The 18,954-nt window shown below is 46.4% G+C and overlaps 1 protein-coding gene across 1 annotated transcript in view; it reads left to right on the forward strand.

Moving 5' to 3' along the window:
• Window positions 1-18,536, forward strand: part of OTOA (otoancorin) — a 72,078-nt gene extending 53,542 nt beyond the window's left edge. The window contains exons 23-29 of the mRNA XM_032328560.1: window positions 784-971; window positions 3,454-3,609; window positions 9,819-9,961; window positions 10,185-10,321; window positions 10,861-10,958; window positions 14,797-14,992; window positions 18,283-18,536. Of these exons, the coding sequence (XP_032184451.1) occupies window positions 784-971; window positions 3,454-3,609; window positions 9,819-9,961; window positions 10,185-10,321; window positions 10,861-10,958; window positions 14,797-14,992; window positions 18,283-18,350 (986 nt within the window). The 3' untranslated portion in view covers window positions 18,351-18,536. The remainder of the gene's footprint in view (window positions 1-783; window positions 972-3,453; window positions 3,610-9,818; window positions 9,962-10,184; window positions 10,322-10,860; window positions 10,959-14,796; window positions 14,993-18,282) is intronic.
• Window positions 18,537-18,954: the final 418 nt, after the last annotated feature.

The raw sequence follows: 18,954 nt of genomic DNA on the forward strand, positions 1-18,954 counted from the left end.
TGAGCGAGAGCACGCCCGAGCATGCGCGCGCGCACACACACACACACACACACACACACGGGATGGAGAAACAGAGGGAGAGGGAGAAGCAGACTCCCTGCTGAGCATGGAGCCCGACGGATGTGGGACTCGATCCCAGGACCCCAGGATCATGACTCGAGCCAAAGGCAGACGTTTAACAGACTGACCCACTCAGGCATCCCACCGTTACCACACTCTTTTTTTCCTTGTAATTCTGGAAGCCTTAACTTTGGGTTGCAAATAAAAGCCTGAGGTGGCAGCTGCTGGTAATGTAACTAATGAAGATAGCTAGCAAGTATTGAGTGCTTACTGTATACCTCGCATTATTCTAAGTGCTTCATATATAATAATAATACATTTAATCCTTCCAAAAATTTGATGAGATAATTCTATCCTCATTTTATTGACGAGGGAACTGAGGCAGAGAAGGGTTAAAGAGCTTTGGATGTGAATCTGAAACCAGAACTGTTCACCGCCAGCTCTCATTGTCCTCCAGGCAATTTGGAGCCCCACTGTAGTGCTGCAGAGCTCCTACTATGTGCATGCGTGTGGCCGCGCAAAAGTTGGGCATTTCCGTGATTTTGTAATTAGCAAGAAGTGCCGGAAGTGGGATTCAAGCTTCCCCCGCGTCCCTGCTCTCAGTGTCTGTGCTGTGCTGCCCGTCCTGAGTAAATCTACCCAGACAAGGAGATTACTCATTTCAGTAAATAAAGACTAACATTCCCTGAAGCTCTCTTCCCTCTGTTCCTCCCCGTTCTTGAGGTTGCCATGGAGTCACGGCTCCTTCTTCTGGTGACATCCTGAAGTTGGCGGAAGCCAACGCCTGCTGGGCCCCCGCCGACCTGCTCTGCATGGAGGAATCCACCTTCATCCGGAACGTGGAGCTTCTGGGGGCCGTCAGGGGTTTCAGGCCGCCTCAGCTGATGACCCTGAAGGAGAAGGCTGTGCAGGTAAAGCCCACCTCAGGGAGGGAGCATTCAAGAGAGGGAAAACCCCAGCATGACGGTCCCAGCACTTCCGTGCGCGGAGCCCACCGCAGGGAGTTTTCACGGGCGCGGCAGTTTCTCCCCATCAACGGGGTGTCCTAGGTGTGCGCTCCGCATCTGAGAATTTTCTCGTTCCTCCCTCTCGGGTTGTGGCAGAGAACAGAGATGTGTCTTGGCATCTCATGGACACTCAGTAGAAGTTCTGTGGATGTTCTGGTGCCCCTGACTGAGACGGTTTCCAGGACTGGTGTCTTGTCTTTCTCTGCTCGGAGAAACGCAATTGCCGCTTACAGCAGGTTTTCTCAGAATCCTTTGGAAACGTGTGGAAAACAGCAGAAAGGAGTAAAAAGGGGACTACAAGCCTTTTTTCCATCTTTATAAATTTCCCTTTGAGTGGCTTGTTTCAGCCATTTGAATAGTTGTAGAGTATCTGGTTATCCTTGTGGGATTAAGACAGTAAGTTCCTTTTATAACTCATTTTTATATAAAGGACCCAAGTTTATTGTAGAAAAGTTAGAAAACAATAAAGAAAATCTTTCATAATCTTCTACCCAGAGATAAGTAATGTTAAGATTTTGATATATTCACCTGAATTTCCCCAGACTTCTGTGTATATTGTATCAGATGTATTTATATATTTCATGTATACTCACACATACATGTTAGAAAAATATAGTGTCATGCCCACCCCTATTCAGTAACTTGCTGTCTACACCCAACAGTATAAACACATATTTTTCCGTATCAGAAATATAAATTTATATCAGCGTTTTAAACAGTCGTGTATTTCATTTTATGATTGGTACCTTTTTTCTGGTCTTTGTTTATTGAGCAATTATTATTGAGCAAATTGGTAGACTTTTAGGTTGCTTATATGTTTTTAATGCCTCAGGGTACCTATTTGTACATATTTTGGGAGGCCTTTATCTCATTATTTACTTAGGCTAGATTCCCTGAGGTGGAATTCTGGGGTCAAGTCATACAAATATATATATTTTTTAAGATTATTTATTTATTTGACAGACAGAGATCATGAGTAGTCAGAGAGGCAGGCAGAGAGAGAGGAGGAAGCAGGCTCTCCGCAGAGCAGAGCAGAGCAGAGAGCCTGATGTGGGGCTTGATCCCAGGGTTCTGGGATCATGACCTGAGACGAAGACAGAGGCTTTAACCCACTGAGCCACCCAGGCACCCCAAGGCATACAAATATCTTAAAACCTATTGATACACATAACCAAATTCCCCTCCAAAAAGTATGTATCGATCTATATTCTCAACATCAGTAAATGAAGATATCCTTTACCCCATATCTTTTCAACACCATAAATGATCATTCTTTTTATTCCTTGTCAATATTGATCAGCTCACATGGTATTCTTTGATTGTTGATAATGTACAATTTTTATTTTTATTTTTTTATTATTATTTTTTAAAGATTTTATTTATTTATTTGACAGAGAGAGATCACAGTAGACAGAGAGGCAGGCAGAGAGAGAGAGAGGGAAGCAGGCTCCCCACCGAGCAGAGAGCCTGATGCGGGACTCAATCGCAGGACCTTGAGATCATGACCTGAACCGAAGGCAGCAACTCAACCCACTGAGCCACCCAGGCACCCCGATAATGTACACTTTTTAAAAAATTGACCAAGGGGCACCTGGGTGGCTCAGTGGGTTAAAGCCTCTGCCTTCAGCTCAGGTCATGATCCCAGGGTCCTGGGATCGAGCCCCACATTGGGCTCTCTGCTTGGCAGGGAGCCTGCTTCCTCCTCTCTCTCTCTCTGCCTGCCTCTCTGCCTACTTGTGATCTCTCTCGGTCAAATGAATAAATAAAAAATCTTAAAAAAAATAAAAAATAAAAAAATAAAAAATCGACCAAGACTGAACCTTTTTCCATGTCTGTTTCTTCCTTTGTGAATTTCTTGTTCATATCTTTTTTTTTTTTCCAAAAACCAGTAAAACTTTGTTTGTGTTCTTTAGCCATGAACAGAAAACTAGAGAAAGCAAAAATGTTTTGTATTTACAAAGATAAATGGTCTCTTTAACCAGAAAAAATCAAAACCTCAAACTACAAAAAGGAGGATAAAAACATCTTCCCCCACATCCCTTGATGTCATTGTCCTTGTCATCTTAGGTGAAACCTTAGTCCACCGGCCAGGGATCCTTTATGGGGCCAAATCAAGATGAGGGCCAAGAAATCAGACCAGTAAAGTCCCATGATATAAAGTTGTTCTGTTTGTGTGTTTTGTATGTATGTATATATATGTTCATGTATATGTATGTATGTGTCTATATATGTATGTATATATTAAAGCTAATGCAGTTGTCTTTTTCTTATTGATTTATAAGAGAACTTTATATATTAAAGAGCTTTACCCTACATCTGTTTAAAATACTATTAGTAATGGTCAGTCTAATCTGGATTTTTTGGATTTTTTTTTTTTCATTTGAAGGTTTGGGACATGCCTTCTTACTGGAAAGAATACCATATCGCCTCGCTGGGGCGCATTGCTCTGGCTCTTAATGAGAGTGAGCTGGAGCAGCTGGATCTCAGCTCCATCGACACTGTGGCTTCCTTAAGCTGGCAGACAGAATGGACGCCAGGACAGGTGGGTACATGCTGGTTGATCTTTTAAATATTCCATTTCTTTCTTAATTTTGCATGTATTTTCCTTTATGTCCTTGAACATACAGTATTTATAATAGCTGCTTTAAAATCTTTGCTGCTAATTCTGTCCTTGGTTATTTCTGAGTCTGTTTCTGTGGGCTAAGTTTTATCTTAGTCACGGGTTATGTATTTTTATTTTATATGCAAGGCTGGTAATTTTGACTGGTTAATGGACATAGCAAATTTTACATTTTTTAAATGTTTGATTTGGTTGTACTCCTTTGATGGATATTGGGTTTTGTTCTGGCACTCATTCATTCATTCATTCATTTATATGTTTTTAAACATTTTTTTAAATTTAAATTCAATTAATTAGGGATGCCTGGGTGGCTCAGTTGGTTAAATGTCTGCCTTCAGCTCAGGTCATGATCCCAGGGTCCTGGGATCCAGTCCCACATTGGTCTCCATGCTCCGTGGGGAACCTGCTTCTCCCTTTGCCTCTGCTCTAACCCTCCCTCTCTCTCTCTCCAACAAATAAATAAATCTTTAAAAATAAATAAATAAATTCAATTAATTAACATATAATGTATTACTGGTTTCAGAAGTAGAGGTCAGTGATTCATCAGTCTTAATTTTTTTTTTTTAAAGATTTTATTTATTTGACAGAGATCACAAGTAGGCAGAGAGGTAGGACCCCTCTGTTCTGGCTGGTGGGCATATGTTCTCTCTCCAACTCCATATGGGCTCTGAGAATTGTTCAGCCTATCGCTTTCTGAAGCTCCTTCCTGATACTTAATGTGGATTTCACTCTTGGTCTGTGTAGAGAGGTCAGTGCTCAGCCAGAGAGGGAAAGACCTCTCTCTCTCTTCTGCCAAGTTTCTCTTCTGTTGTTCTCTTTCTCTGAAGTTTCTTACTCTCCAGTACTTTCCCCCACAGATTACAGGTGCCCTGGCCTCTCTGACCTTGGGTCTCTATGTTCTCAGCTCAGCTGGACCCCTGGGTTTGTTTAGGTGCCGTTTCCTGCTCCCTGGCCTGAAAAGTGCTTCTGGGCAGGAAGCAAGGGCAATTTTCAGGCCCTCCTTATTTATGTTCCCACTGTCAGGATCGTAGTCCTGTGTTCTCCGTTTTCCTGTGTCTGCATATCATTGTTTCATAGATCTTGTTCTGAATTCTCATTGCTTAGGAGATTGGTTTCTGTGTCAGTTAATCCCTCCTGCGTTAAAGAAGTTCTTTCCAGAATTTAATTTTTTCTTTTGACTGGGAGGGATGTTAACCCACCGTATTGCTAGAAAGGAGGGTCTTGGCTGCTCCACGGTGTCTTCCGGGTCAGGCAGCCCTCCCTCGGTGGTCATTTTCAACGCTGGCTTTACATATTATCTCATCAGCATCCTCATAAAAAAAAAAGTGCCCCTCTTGCATGCATTTTTTAAAAAGTCTCGGTGTTGACTCCATTTATGCCATTACCCACCCCAAGCAGTGACTGTGGTCAGGAGTAGACTACGTCGGCTGGCCAGGCGTGCGTGAGGGAGTGGGGTCCATCTCAGCATGACCCTATGAACTGACAGTGGGGAATTGGGAGGTGGGGAGGCTGCTTAAGGCCCCAAAAGACGTCCGTGCCCCAATCCCTGCGGGCTTTGAAGATGTTTCCTTATGTGGCAAAGGGATTTTACAGATCTGATTAATGTAAGCCTCTTGAGATGGGACAGTTCTCTTCATGAGTCCAGCATAATCACAGGGGTTCTCAGGAGAAGGAGACAGGTGGCCATGTGACAAGAGAAGCAGAAGGACACTGAGAAAGAGTCGAAGGCACTAGGCTGCTGATTCTGAAGATGGAAGATGTGGCCCCAGGCAGCCTCTGGAAGCTAGAAAAATTGAGGAGATAAATCCTCTCTAGAGCCTCCAGAAGGAGTGCACCCTGCTGATCCATTTTAGGACTCAGGACCTTCTAAAACTGTAAGGGAATAAATCTGTGTTGTGTTAAGCCACCGAATTTACGGTGGTTTCACTTGTCACAGCAGCAAGGGGAAACAAATACAGGACGGTTCACCCAAGGAAGAGCATGGTGTTCTCAAACAACGGCAGGACGGGTGCTGGGCAGGCAAAACCGATGCATGTCCCCTGGTCACATGAGATTTTCAGAGTCGGGTTTGCCAGGTCCCCTAACTCTGAGTGGCACCATTCAAACACAGCACGATGTGAATTGTACCCACCGCCTGGCACCATGGAGAACCCTGGCCATGAGGATCACCAGAGTCCATACACGTGAAACGTTTTGAACAATGCCTGGCACATAAGTATTCAGTGAAAAGTGTTTTCATTGTGGTGGTGGCTGATGCCATCGTCATCGTCATCGTCATGGTCACCACCACACTTCCTCTCTCTGGTGTCTCGCCTCGTTTGGGGTAAATGGTCTAAACCCAGCAATCTGAGGTTCATTCCCTCCTGACATTCGATAATGACGGATCTTGACTGTTTGAGAAGTGCCCTGTCACCCTTCGGATATTAAAATCCTTCTAGTCACAGTCTAGGAGAAAATGGAAAAAATATATCCAGCATAGGAACCAGAGCTCGCTCTCTCCCTTTGCACCAATTTTAATTCCCATGGATGCCAGTGAGATTTATCAATATGTTTGAAGAGGATATGAAAACCTAACATTTGCATATATCATTTGCAGTCACTTCCTCAACTTTCGCTCCCAATCAAACCCTTAAATGCATGTTTCTAGATTAATAGTCAGACCTGGTGGAACCACATTAACAGAGTTCAGTTTAAAAACCAATATAAGGGGAGAAAAAACTATTAGAGAAGCCAGAGGGATGAACAGAGAAATTGAAATCTTACAGCTATTCATTTTCCAGAGGGTTAATATTGCCTAAAAGTGTTAGTATTAATTGTCCTGGAATCATTACAGATACACTGGTCCAGTCATTCGAGTAAATATATTTTGGCTTATCACCTTGCAGGCTGAGCTTGCATTTTCCAGGTTTCAGTGGCAAGGACAATTTAATACCACATCTTCAAAGTAATTTTATTTGAATTGTATTTTCGCACTTTCATTTTAAAATGGGCATGCCTGATGGTCGGGGAGCACGGATTGTTATGAACCAACTAGTGAAACCTGATTGTGAATCCTTAATAGGAAAAGTTCAAAAGCGACCTCCAATCTCTCTCTTTCTTCTCTTCATACCCAAATGTCTTCGCTGTCTAAGTGCACAGGCTCTGGAGTCGGAACGCCTGGGTTTTCATCCTAGCACAGTCATTTGCCAGCTAAGTAGCAGAGGCTTACTTTACCTCTCTGGGCCTCAGCTTCCTCATCCGTGAGAACGAGAATAATATAATGCTTCGCAGGGTTGGGAAGCCCAGGTGGCTCAGTCAGGTAAGCGTTTGTCTTCGGCTCAGGTCCTGGGATCTAGCCCCACATTGCCTCATTGGGCTCCTTGCTCAGCGGGGAGCCTGCTTCTCCCTCTGCTGCTGCTCCCCATCCTTCTGCTCCCTCTCTCTTTCTCCCTGACCAAAAAAACAAAGTTAAAAAAAGTATTTCACAGGGTAGTTGTGAGGGCTAGATGAGTGCTGGTCCGTGCAAAAAGTCAGTAAATATCAGGTATTATTATTTTGGATGTACACTCCCATTCGGACACCTTGAACTCTGAGTGTGGTATTACTGAAACTCCCCTGTGGAGCCTGCGAGTTTTGTAATCACTGAGAGCAATTTGGTAAAGACACTGATCAGTCTGATTTGCAGAAAGAGGAAATCTCCCTGAAGCCAATCCATCCTGGGAAAGCAGCAATCTGATGCTATTTCAAAAGAGCGTATATATTGCCTACAACTGCTTCAGATCACTGACTCAGAAATTCACTCATTCATTTAAAAAGTCCTTATGGGGGGCGCCTGGGTGGCTCAGTGGGTTAAGCCTCTGCCTTCGGCTCAGGTCGTGATCTCAGGGTCCTGGGATCGAGCCCTGCATTGGGCTCTCTGCTCAGCGGGGAGCCTGCTCCCTCTTTATCTCTGCCTGCCTCTCTGTCTACTTGTGATCTCTCTCTCTCTCTCTCTCTGTCAGATAAATAAATAAATATTTTTAAAGTCCTTATTGGACTGAACTGTATGCCAGCCTTCGTGCCAAGTGGTAGGGATACGATGGTGAACTAGCTGGGTATGTTGTGGGTCTCTGGGGATTCTCCTTGGTGCTACAAGACCAAAAAAGGGAGAACAGTGAAAAATGTTTTAAAACTGTGATAATTGATAACAGAAAACGGACAAAGTGTTCATAGAACTAAGGAGGGAGGCTGTCTGAAGTCCGGGAATCAGGCCGTCTTCTCTGGAGCGATAGCATTTCGACAGACCTGGGGGACGGGAAGGCAACGGAGGAAAAGCGGAAAATCAGTGCAGCATTTTGCAATCTTTGCCACCACTTTCTCAGCACTGTAATGGTTCTAACCATGTGATGGGATGAACCGATGGTAAGAGGAGATGGGAAGGCGCACTGTATCCTCGTGACCCTCCTTCTAATTCAGATGTTTGTCTTTGGATGACTCCTTCCCAGCTTTGGGAAGCATTTGGGGAGCACGGATTGTTGGACTTGCCACTATGAGCACTGAGGGATCCAGACTTTATTCCACAGCCCATCTCTGAAGAATTGACTTGAATCCTTCCTCAGGTCCAACATCGGTAGGTCAAATGAATCAGGGTTCATTGCGTTCCGAGTGGCAGAAAAACCAACTCAAAGTGGCTGGACCAGGCAAAGAAATTTATTGGCTCCTGTAACTGCAAAGTTCACGTGTAGAGTTCAGGTATGGTTGGATCCAGAGTCTTCGTCACTGTGGTCAAGGATCTGTCTCTCACCATTTTTTTGATCCTGCTTTCCTTTGTGCTGGCTTCAGTCAGAGGCAGGCTCCTTGCATATGGTGAATTTTAGCAGATCTAGGTGTTTATGCTTCCAAGGTCCAGTCCACAGTAAAGAATGTTGTCCTTCCAGAGAATGAAGACTGTCTTATTCCCCTATACCAATGAGGACATCCTTAATCATTCCATCCAAAGTCCATGTTGGTTTGGACTGGATCCCAGGCCCAATCTAGAGCAAATCATGGCAGCCAGGCCAAGAGATGACTTCAGACTAGTCAGGACTGGGCCAAACAGAGCATCACCCCTGGAACTCAGAAGGCAGTTAGCTCCACCTGGACCACATGAAGTAAGAGTGTGGGAAGGGAAACTCTCCAGGGAAAGTCATGAGCAATGAATGGCTACTGTGCAAGAATTTCAGGGACCCTACACAACAACCCCCTTAAATTAAAGCTCACTGATTAAATCCCTTGGTGGTTTTCAATACCAAAGGATTTGTGATACTATTCTCTGAAATTGAAGAGAGAAGGATAAGTCTATCAATGTAGGACTTTACAGAAAGGAAAATTCACTGGGGTTGAGCTCATCAGGGAAGACCAGGAAGAAGGTGCAATTTGACTCGGACCCCCCCCCCCCAAATAAAAAGATGATTGGATTTTGACAGTTGGGAAGGCAGGAAACACATTTCAGCTGGAGGGATTGATTTGAGCAAAGGCAAAAAAGCGAGCTATTAAAAGGTTTTGTCAGAAAGTTCTGAAAACTTACGGTGCTTGGGTGGCTCAGTCAGTTAAGCTTCTGCCTTCGGCTCAGGTTATGATCCTAGGGTCCTAGGATCAAGTCCTGCATTGGGCTCCCTACTCAGAGGGAGAGACTACTTCTCCTGCTCCCTCTGCTGTCTCCCTCTGTCCTCCTTGTGCTCTCTGGTACTCTCTCTCTCTCTCTCTCTGTGTCTCTCTGTCAAATAAATAAATAAATAAATAAAATAAAAAGTTCTGAAAACATGCTGAAACAATTTGGATCCTGATGCAGGAGAACTTAAATGAGCAAACTATCTGAAGGTCATGAGTGACTGAAGAAAATATGCTAGCGACATAGACACGGGATACGGTTCCTTTAGTGCTGGTGGAGGGTATGAGAGTTTCACTGCCGAAACACTCCTCTGTGGATGAGGAGACATACTCACGAGAAGCAGCACCTTAGGGACATGAACACGGAGGCAGGGGCTAGGATAGTTTGGAATGGGGGGGTGCGTCCAGAGTAGAAAATGGGGGATTGGTTGGTAGACTCTGGCTATAGCTCAATTATCCCCTCAAGCCTTAGGGTTTTCATCATCCCTGGATAGTTCCTCTGTTACTCTCCCTTATTGTTCTAGGCTAGATCCATCCTGCAAGGATTCCTGGAGGATTCAGGCTACAGTATCCAGGATCTGAAGAGCTTCCATCTACTAGGACTTGGTACAACCCTGTGTGCTATGAACGCCACCGAAATCTCACTCATAAAGATCTCAGAATTCAGGTAACCAACTCAGTAGTGGTCAAAATGGTAAATGGTTGATTGGCCAGTCCATTCATTTAGCAAGATGTCTTTTCCTTCCTGATGTTTTGCCACCTTTCTGGGTTAAAATAAAGAGTAGAATCAGCTGAATCCGTTCTGGATGCTGAGCCGACCTACCTTCTGCACAACCCATCGTGTCTGGAGAGCCTCCCACGCTCACTCTGTACCCTTCCCTCTTAACCAGGGCGGTGGTGGCCAGAATCGGGACCCTGCTCTGCAGCACCCACGTCTTGGCCGAGTTTAAGAGGAAGGCAGAAGTTGTATTTGGGGATCCCACCGCGTGGTCCAGCTCTGTCCTGCAGGAGCTCGGGACAATGGCAGGTGAGAGCATACCTCCTCTCCCTTTCCAACCTGAAATCTGGGGACAAAAGCAAAAAAACAAAACAAAAAAACCAAAAAATAATAATAAAAGAATGCTTGGCTGTATGTAGTGAACATCTCTAAAGTTACAGCCGAATCTAGATTTGTGACTTGAGGCTGCAGATGGGGAGCTCCACAAATCTCTTTCAGCAAGCTCTCTCGGTGGTTCTTGCGCACACTCAAGTGGTTTAGGATGTGATTTAATTGACTTCTAAATAGTTTTATACACAATCTGAAATTGCATAAAGTGAAGGTTCTTCTGGGCGTACTTTTCGTTGGAGGAGACCAATCAGGGCTAATGCGACCCACTTTTTTTTTTTTTTCTTTAATCAGGAGTTGATTAAGGAAGTTGATTCTCTGGTGTGATTTTCAAGGCTTTTTGTAAGGACTAACGCTTGCCTAGAACACACAGATCTGCACATTATGCAGCACCATTAATAAAACAAGTGGGGTTCCGATGGCTTGATCTAAACCCTTGTGATTCCTTTTTCTCCCCCCAGCTGGATTAACTAAGGAAGAGCTCCAAATGCTGGACAAGGATTTGATGCCGTATTTCCAGCCATCAGCAATCAAATGCCTTCCTGATGAGATATTCAAAGTAGGTACTTGGTTCTTCAAGGAGAATAGGAGCTTGACCCCATTTCCGATCACATCGGGGAACAGATGGCAGGCCTTGGATTCTAGGGGTTTGCAAACAGATTTCTGCTGATAGGGCCAGAAGAGAGCGGCATGCCAACAATGAATGGGTCACAAGATAATTTTTGGTTTAAAGACTTTTTTTTTCCCTTAAATTTTTATGTTTTAATTTGTATTTATTTTTATGGTTGTCCTCTCTTTATAGCAAGGTATTGATTTTCTATTTATGATGGTATGACAGTCTCATATTTATTTGTCTAAAACCCTTGGGGACAAATACATTTCAGAATTCAGAATTTTCCAGATTTTAAAAAGATCACTCTGTGAATCTCCTGTATGTAATTTAACACCCCCAGCAGTGTCTGGGGAAGCACATTATACATTAATATTTCTATGAAGAACTCAATGATGCCACACTAATTGAACTAAATAGAGACTACAAATGGCCTTATATCATTTTAAGGTTTTGCAGGCAAATAAGTTTATCTTCAACTTTGGGGAAAACATTCAATTTTAAGCTTTTTTTTTTTGGACTTCAGAATGGCTGATCAGGGATTATGGACCTGTATAACATTTCCTTTTTAAATAAATTGAAGTAGGGGCACCTGGGTGGCTCAGTGGGTTGAAGCCTCTGCCTTCGGCTCAGGTCATGATCCCAGGGTCCTGGGATGGAGCCCCGCATCGGGCTCTCTGCTCGGCAGGGAGCCTGCTTCCTCCTCTCTCTCTGCCTGCCTCTCTGCCTACTTGTGAATTCTATCTGTCAAATAAATAAATAAAATCTTTAAAAAAATTGAAGTAAAAATATTCTAGTTGATTTAAAGAAAAGCATTGAGAAAACCTCAACAGGACAGGTGAGAAACGACTATGGAAGAAATTGAGGAGGAGGCATTAGATCCACTGAGGTTAGGGAGGCAGAGTGGTCTTTGGGGCTTGCTGTCTCTGGGGCCCCATACAAGCTTCGGGGAGTGTTTGGTGGGGACAGCCTGCTCTGATGAGGAGTGGCCCTGGTGTTCTCGCTTGTTGGGCAACTTGGAAATAAATTCTATCCACCACAACTGTGGAAGACACACAAATGAGGTCGGACAGACTCCTATGATGCCACATCCCTGGTTCATTTCAAGACCAATAGCCGACCTTGAATGACTTCACAACACAGGACAGTTTCCAGCACAGAGCAGGTGAAATAGCTGTTTGGGGGAGAAATAAACCGTAGTCCTGAAGGCTGCAGGACCTCCCCACTGGGGGTTTCTGCAAGAACAGCGGAAGCTTTGTTCTGGATGCTGGCATGTTGCCAAGCACTTTCCCCCTGTCTTGTTTGGAGCACTCTGTGGTGGTTTCCTTGTTTGGGGATTTGTCTTTCTCAGAAACTCCTAGGTGTACCTGGGGATGCACTGGTGAACGTGTATAACCTCATGCCTTTAGTTGAGGAGTAACATGAGACAGCGGAACCTGAGGTGAATTAGCTGAGCCCTGTCTAAGTGCTGCTTATCTCCAGTACACCCAGGCAGGGTGGCAATGTGGGCTCAGTATTGCTGGATCTTCCTTTTATTTTTTTACTATTATTTTATGTAAGATTACAGAGCTCTCCATTTTCCTATGAAACCTGCTAATAATTAAATGTTGGTGACCACTTCGAATTTTTTAAAAATTTATTTTAATTTTATTTTTTAAAGATTTTTATTTATTTATTTTTTCGACAGAGATCACAAGTAGGCAGAGAGGCAGGCAGAGGGAGAGAGAGAGGGGGAAGCAGGCTCCCCATCAAGCAGAGAGCCCTATGTGGAGCCCAGGACCCTGAGATCGTGACCTGAGCTGCAGGCAGAGGCTTAACCCACTGAGCTGCCCAGGCGCCCATGAATTTATTTTTTTAAAGCACAGTCCAATAGGCTTAGAGGTTCCATCTAGTTGCAAGGCAGTTGCATTGGAAAAACAGGCAATTTGTAGAATACAGACTCTTATGTTAATGGAAGATGGAAGTTGTAAGCCAGAAGTGTACGTGTGTGTGTGTGTGTGTGTGTGTGTGTGTGTGTGTGTGAGGGAAGAGGTGATGCTGACCTTGCATGACAGGTTAGCTAGGTCGGAGGGAGGAATAGTGTTCCAGGCAGGAGAAAGGGCACAGCAAAGATGCTGCCGCCTGGGGTCTACGAACATGGATGCTCATTCTCCTGCAGTGAAGAGTGTCCGGGGGAGGCAGCTGGACAGGGGGGCTTGGCCCAAAGTATGAGGGCCCACTGCCATATTTAGGAGCTGGACCTGTGTCCTGGAAGTGGGGGGCAGGGAAGAATTCTAGGCAGAGGAATGACACAGTTCCAGGGAGGCATCTCCGTAGACAGGGAAGAAGAGAGTAAAGGAGGAAAGAGGAGTGGTGAAGGGGCATAACCCACTTCCAGAATCTTTGGGGCCCTTAGAAAATAAGCGGCATGACTTTAGACGCCTCTCTACAAATTCGGAATCCTGCCATCTCCTCTGCCATCCCGTCTCATTCCAGACCCACTGGAACTAGCCACCAAGTCCTCTGAGCTAGAAGCAGCTTCAGTAAATGTCTTGTTCAGGAGCCTCAATGACGCAGTGAACTCTGATTCTACTTCTAGTGACCATTGACAGATGTCACTAATAGATTATCACACCTTTCCTCCACTGAGCCCTGGCAGGACTCACCCCCCCCACCCCCCATTCCCCACGTTCTGCAGGCAGTCACACCAGAGGATCAGGATCCACACAGGAGAGGAGCTCTCTGCACCATCCCGTGTCTAGTCCAAAAGCCCAGAGAGGCTGTGAAATCTTTTTGAGGTCACACAGCTAGTATGTGGCAGAACTGGGACACATTTAAACCTTTGGCCTTTAGGTTTGTATCTTCTCCTCTGTGTCAGTATTTCTCGGGTGGGGACTGGAAGCATCAGGGAAGTACCTTGCACTGAATTAAACAACGTTAAGTCACACAGTGAGAAAATCATGACTTTCTCTTCAACTCTCCTTTAATGCTGATTACTTCAAGGAGGAAGTTCTCAGGTTGGAGCTAAAATGTCTTTAACCCTTATAACACTTCAAATCTCCTTCTCTTATTAAAAAAAAAATTATTTATTTATTTGACAGAGGTCACAAGCAGGCAAGAGAGGCCACAGAGAGAGAAACAGGCTCCCTGCTGAGCAGAGAGCCCAATGCGGAGCTCGATCCCAAGACCCTGAGACCATGATCTGAGCCGAAAACAGAGGCTTTAACCCACTGAGCACCCAGGCGCCCCAACTTCTTGATTAATTTTTAAGAGACCTTGGGCTCAGACATCGTTGACCAACGCAGCTAGCTCGAATTCAATAATGTTCATTTCTTTTGGCCTATTGTTAATGGTTACTGATGGCAAGTCACTCCGGTCTTCCATTTTGGGAAATTTCCACCCAAAATTTTCCTTTTAAGAACGAAATGTGTTCGAGTAGTGGAAAGAACCATGTGATTTTAAGGGAAAATCTCCAGAGCACAAATGGTACACGGGTATGGCAAAGTTGTGCGGGTCCCGGGCGGATGACCAAGGTTTGGGAAGGCTGCGGAGGGGCACTTTTTTTTTTTTTTTTTTTTTTAAGATTTTATTTATTTATTTGACACAGAGAGATTACAAGTAGGCAGAGAGGCAGGCAGAGAGAGAGAGGAGGAAGCCGACTCCCTGCTGAGCAGAGAGCCCGATGTGGGACTCGATCCCAGGACCCTGAGATCATGACCTGAGCCGAAGGCAGCGGCTTAACCCACTGAGCCACCCAGGCGCCCCGGAGGGGCACTTCTGAGGGCGCTGTGCCCTTTGTCCGCTGCAGGAGCTGTCCGTGGAGCAGATCGCCGCGCTGGGCCCCGAGAACGCCGCGGCGGTGACCCCAGCCCAGCGCCGGCGGCTCAGCGTGCTGCAGCTGCAGAGCCTCCAGCGAGCGCTAGATGGCGCCAACACTCGCGCCTGGCTGGACACGCCCCCGAGCGCCAGTCCCCCCCGGACCCCCTCCTCCAGTCCTCCTCCCGGTGAGCGGAAAACCCTCTGCTGGTGCCCCTACCCCTACACCGCTTCCTTGTCCCTTAGTACCCCCCTGCCCGGCGTGGGGCCGGAGGTTCCTAAGATTCAGAGTGGGGACTCACATTCTTCGGAGAGCGCATTCCGAGGAAAATCCAAAGTCCCCCCCCAAGTGCGCGTACACGACTCTCAGGTCCCCGGGTGGGGGGGAACTTGTGAAACAGCCGGTTTCGGGGACCCCACCCCGAACTCGCTGAATCAGGATCTCTCAGGACGAAATGCATTTCAGCAGTTGCCCTGCATCCTACCTCCTTCTCACTGACCAGTACTAATTAATAAATTCAACCAGTATATACTGGGCACCTCCTGTGTGTCCGGTCTGCAGCCGGAGCCGGGAACACAGAGATGAGCAAGGCCGGTAAGGCTGTCTTGTACGTGAACAAGGGGATTTCACATCTGGGCAGACCGGGAAGGAAGGAGGCAGAGGTAGGGGGTGGTGACTAGGGCTGGGCTAGGATAAGGGGCTTGGTCCTCTCTTCCTCCCCACTCTGTCACTTTCTTGTGACCCCTTCTATCTGTAGTGAGCACCATTTCTGGATGAGGCGCGTTGTTGGATTCTGGGGAGACAGCAGTGACCAAGCCACGTGTGTCCTCAGTGCTCACTGAGCCCTCCGTCGAGCAAGAGGGGGTGGTTAGGCGTTCGCAGAATGGCGATCGTGAGGCACTATGACAGGTTCTGTGACAGGGAACACAGGGGTGAGACAGCTGACAGAGGCTTGGGGGGATTAGCCAGTGGGCATGGGAACTTCCCAAAGACGTAATGTCTGAATTGCAGCCCACGCTGAGGAGAATATATCCCAGGTAGAGAGAGCATCTCGAGCAAATAGCCAGTGAGCAAAAAGACCTCGGTCCTCCAAACCTCCACTCTGCCTTTTTCTGACGTGAATATCTCCCTCCGTCTGCCCCAGCCTTCCCTTGGTGATGGAGAACTGGGGGATTCCCAATTTCTGCGGCCACAAATGGCCTGAGGTGGCATTTTAAGCAGGAGCCATGACCTTCGATTTACTACGATTGTTTTTTTTAAAGGTTTATTTATTTATTTGAGTGTGGCAGGGGAGAGGGACCAAGGGAGAGGGAGAGAGAATCCCAAGCAGACTCCCCACTGTGCATGGAGCCCAACACAGGGCTCGATCCCATGCCCTGAGGTCATGACTTGGGCTGAAATCAGGCACACCTGATATACTGTTATTTTAAAAACTTTTCATTGAAGTGGGTTGCTCAGTTGGTTAAGCATCTCCCTTCAGGGGCACCTGGGTGGGTCATTTGGTTAAGCTGCTGCCTTCAGCTCAGGCCATGATCCCAGCGTCCTGGGATCAAGTCCCGCATCAGGTTCCTTGTTCGGCAGGGAGCCTGCTTCTCCCTCTGCCTGCTGCTCTCCCTGCTCGAGCCCTTGCTCTCTCTCTCTTTCTGACAAATAATAATAAATAATAAATAAAATCTTAAAAAATCCAAAACTTCACCGAAGTTATATGCATACATTTTTAATAATTTTATTTTTTTTAGAGAGAGAGAGCAGAGGGTGGGTACAGTGTGGAAGGGGCGGGCTGAGGGGAAGAGGGAGAATCTTCAGCAGGCGCCACACCCAGCGCAGAGCCTGATGCGGAGCTCCGTCTCCCCACCCTACGAGCATGACCTGAGCTGAAATCAGGGGTTGGACCCCGAACCAGTGGAGCCACCCAGGTGCCACCATTTAAAAATTGTTTTTAACTATTGTGTTTTATGTGAATTATATAACACAAGAGATAATGCACAGGATTCAAAATGTATAAGGGCTAAAAAGAAATGGAGTGAAAGGTCTCCCTCTGTCCCCTGTCCCCTTGTCACCTGTCACCTCCCTTCTCCAGAGGCAAGTCGTGTTACCAGCTTCTTGTGTTTTTGTCCAGAGATAGTCTATGCACATCCATAGATTATCTCTGCACTTTTTTAAATGGTTGTTTTCCTCTTTGTTCTGCACCTTGCCCATCTCACCTAACAGTGTATGTGGGAGGCGGTTCTGTTTCTGCACCCGGGAGCCATGCAGTTGTCGGTTTCCTGGCTAGACCATAAGTATTTCACCAGATGTCTACAGACGGACATTTCCCCCTATTTTTAAAAAATTTTTTTCCCATATTTTTCTTTTTCTATTTTTCTCCTTCTTCTTCTTCTTCTTCTTCTTAGCTACTAACAAAGCTTCAGGGAATAAGCACTTAGCATTTGCATCTGTTTGAGTATATCCTCGGGATAAAATCTTCAAAGTGGCACTGCTGGGTCAGAGGGTGCATGCCTTGGTCATTTTGATGACTATTGCCCAAGCCCCTGTGCAGACACAGGACCAGTTTTCCCTTGAACCAGCCGTGTCAGGAAGTGGTGTCCCCGCGCGACCCTCGATGCCCTTCGCTTTCCCTTCACCCCACGGGCACTTCCTGTGTGGGAGGCCCTTAATCTAGTTTCCTGAACTTGCTTCATTATCAGGATTACCTCAGAGGAATCCTTCAAATACAGATTCCTGGGGCCTCACCCCAGGCTTGGTCAATCACAGTCTCCAGGGGATGATCCTGGAATTTGCATTTTTCCCCCCTAAGATTTTATTTATTTATTTGACCCTCGATGCCCTTCGCTTTCCCTTCACCCCACGGGCACTTCCTGTGTGGGAGGCCCTTAATCTAGTTTCCTGAACTTGCTTCATTATCAGGATTACCTCAGAGGAATCCTTCAAATACAGATTCCTGGGGCCTCACCCCAGGCTTGGTCAATCACAGTCTCCAGGGGATGATCCTGGAATTTGCATTTTTCCCCCCTAAGATTTTATTTATTTATTTGAGGGAGGGGGAGAGAGAGAGAGTGAGAGCCGGGCGGGGGGTGGGTGGGTGCAGAGGGAGAAGCAGACTCCCCACCGAGCAGGGAGCCCAAAGTGGGCTCCATGCTAGGACCCTGAGATCATGACCGGAACCACCCAGGCACCCCCTGGAATCTGCATTTTTAACAGTCTCCCCAGGTGACTCTTAGGATTAAGGCAGCTCTGCTACAAACTGATTCACACAATGTCATTTAATTTCTACTACCCTGCTGCTGTGTCCTTCCTGTGCCTGCACGTCCCCCCCCTTACCCCCAATCTCCCCCATCCTCCGCTTTGAGGTCCTTATTCCTGCCAACAGCATTCTGGGAGATCAAGTGAGTGGTCCAAAGGGAGACCCAGGGAGCTGGCTTTCGGGGTTTGCCCTCTGCAGGCTGCTGAGACGTGTGCACTCTTGTCTCCTTCTAGGAGGCCCTGTCACCTGGGGTCCTTGGCTGGGCTGTCTGCTGGTTCTCCTGCCCAAGACCGTGTGGTGAGCAGCACGTGCAGATGGCCCTTCAGTGCCCGAGCAACTGGCCCCGCTGTGTGGAAACAGAGGCCCTCCAGACCGTGAGACCCCTACTACCCCGACCCACAGCCTCCACTGGGACAGGGAGACCCCAGGGCCTTGAAATTTAAAAGGCACTGGAAGGAAGAATAATGATTAAAAATGATGAGAAAAAGTTCTTACACTGGCCTGTGCTCTCATCCTGGAGCTGTTCTCTGCCCCGTTTCAAGCTCTCATGCTTTCCAGCTCGGAGAGAGAGAGACTGTGGGGAGGGAAGGGTGTTTTCTGTCACCAGCATGAGGACCTTATGTACAAGTCACTGCCTTCCCTCTGGAGAGAGATGCCAGGGGGTGGTGGATGCTGGCAAAGGCACCATTTTAGCTGGGGCCTGATCGGGATTCTTCTCTGGCTCAGTGTCCCTCCCTCGGAGCTGTAGACTGCATTGGATTTCTCCTTCTTAGATATTTAGCAGAGCTGAAATAAATGAATCCCTCAACAGAAGCCAATATTCCTACCTGATTGCTGGGACTAATTGATGTTTTAGTGGCCCTTGCATTGCTTGGAAATTAAAACATTTAACACGGCCCAACGTT

This window comes from Mustela erminea, chromosome 20, assembly GCF_009829155.1.
Source record: "Mustela erminea isolate mMusErm1 chromosome 20, mMusErm1.Pri, whole genome shotgun sequence".
Taxonomy (NCBI): Eukaryota; Metazoa; Chordata; class Mammalia; order Carnivora; family Mustelidae; genus Mustela; species Mustela erminea.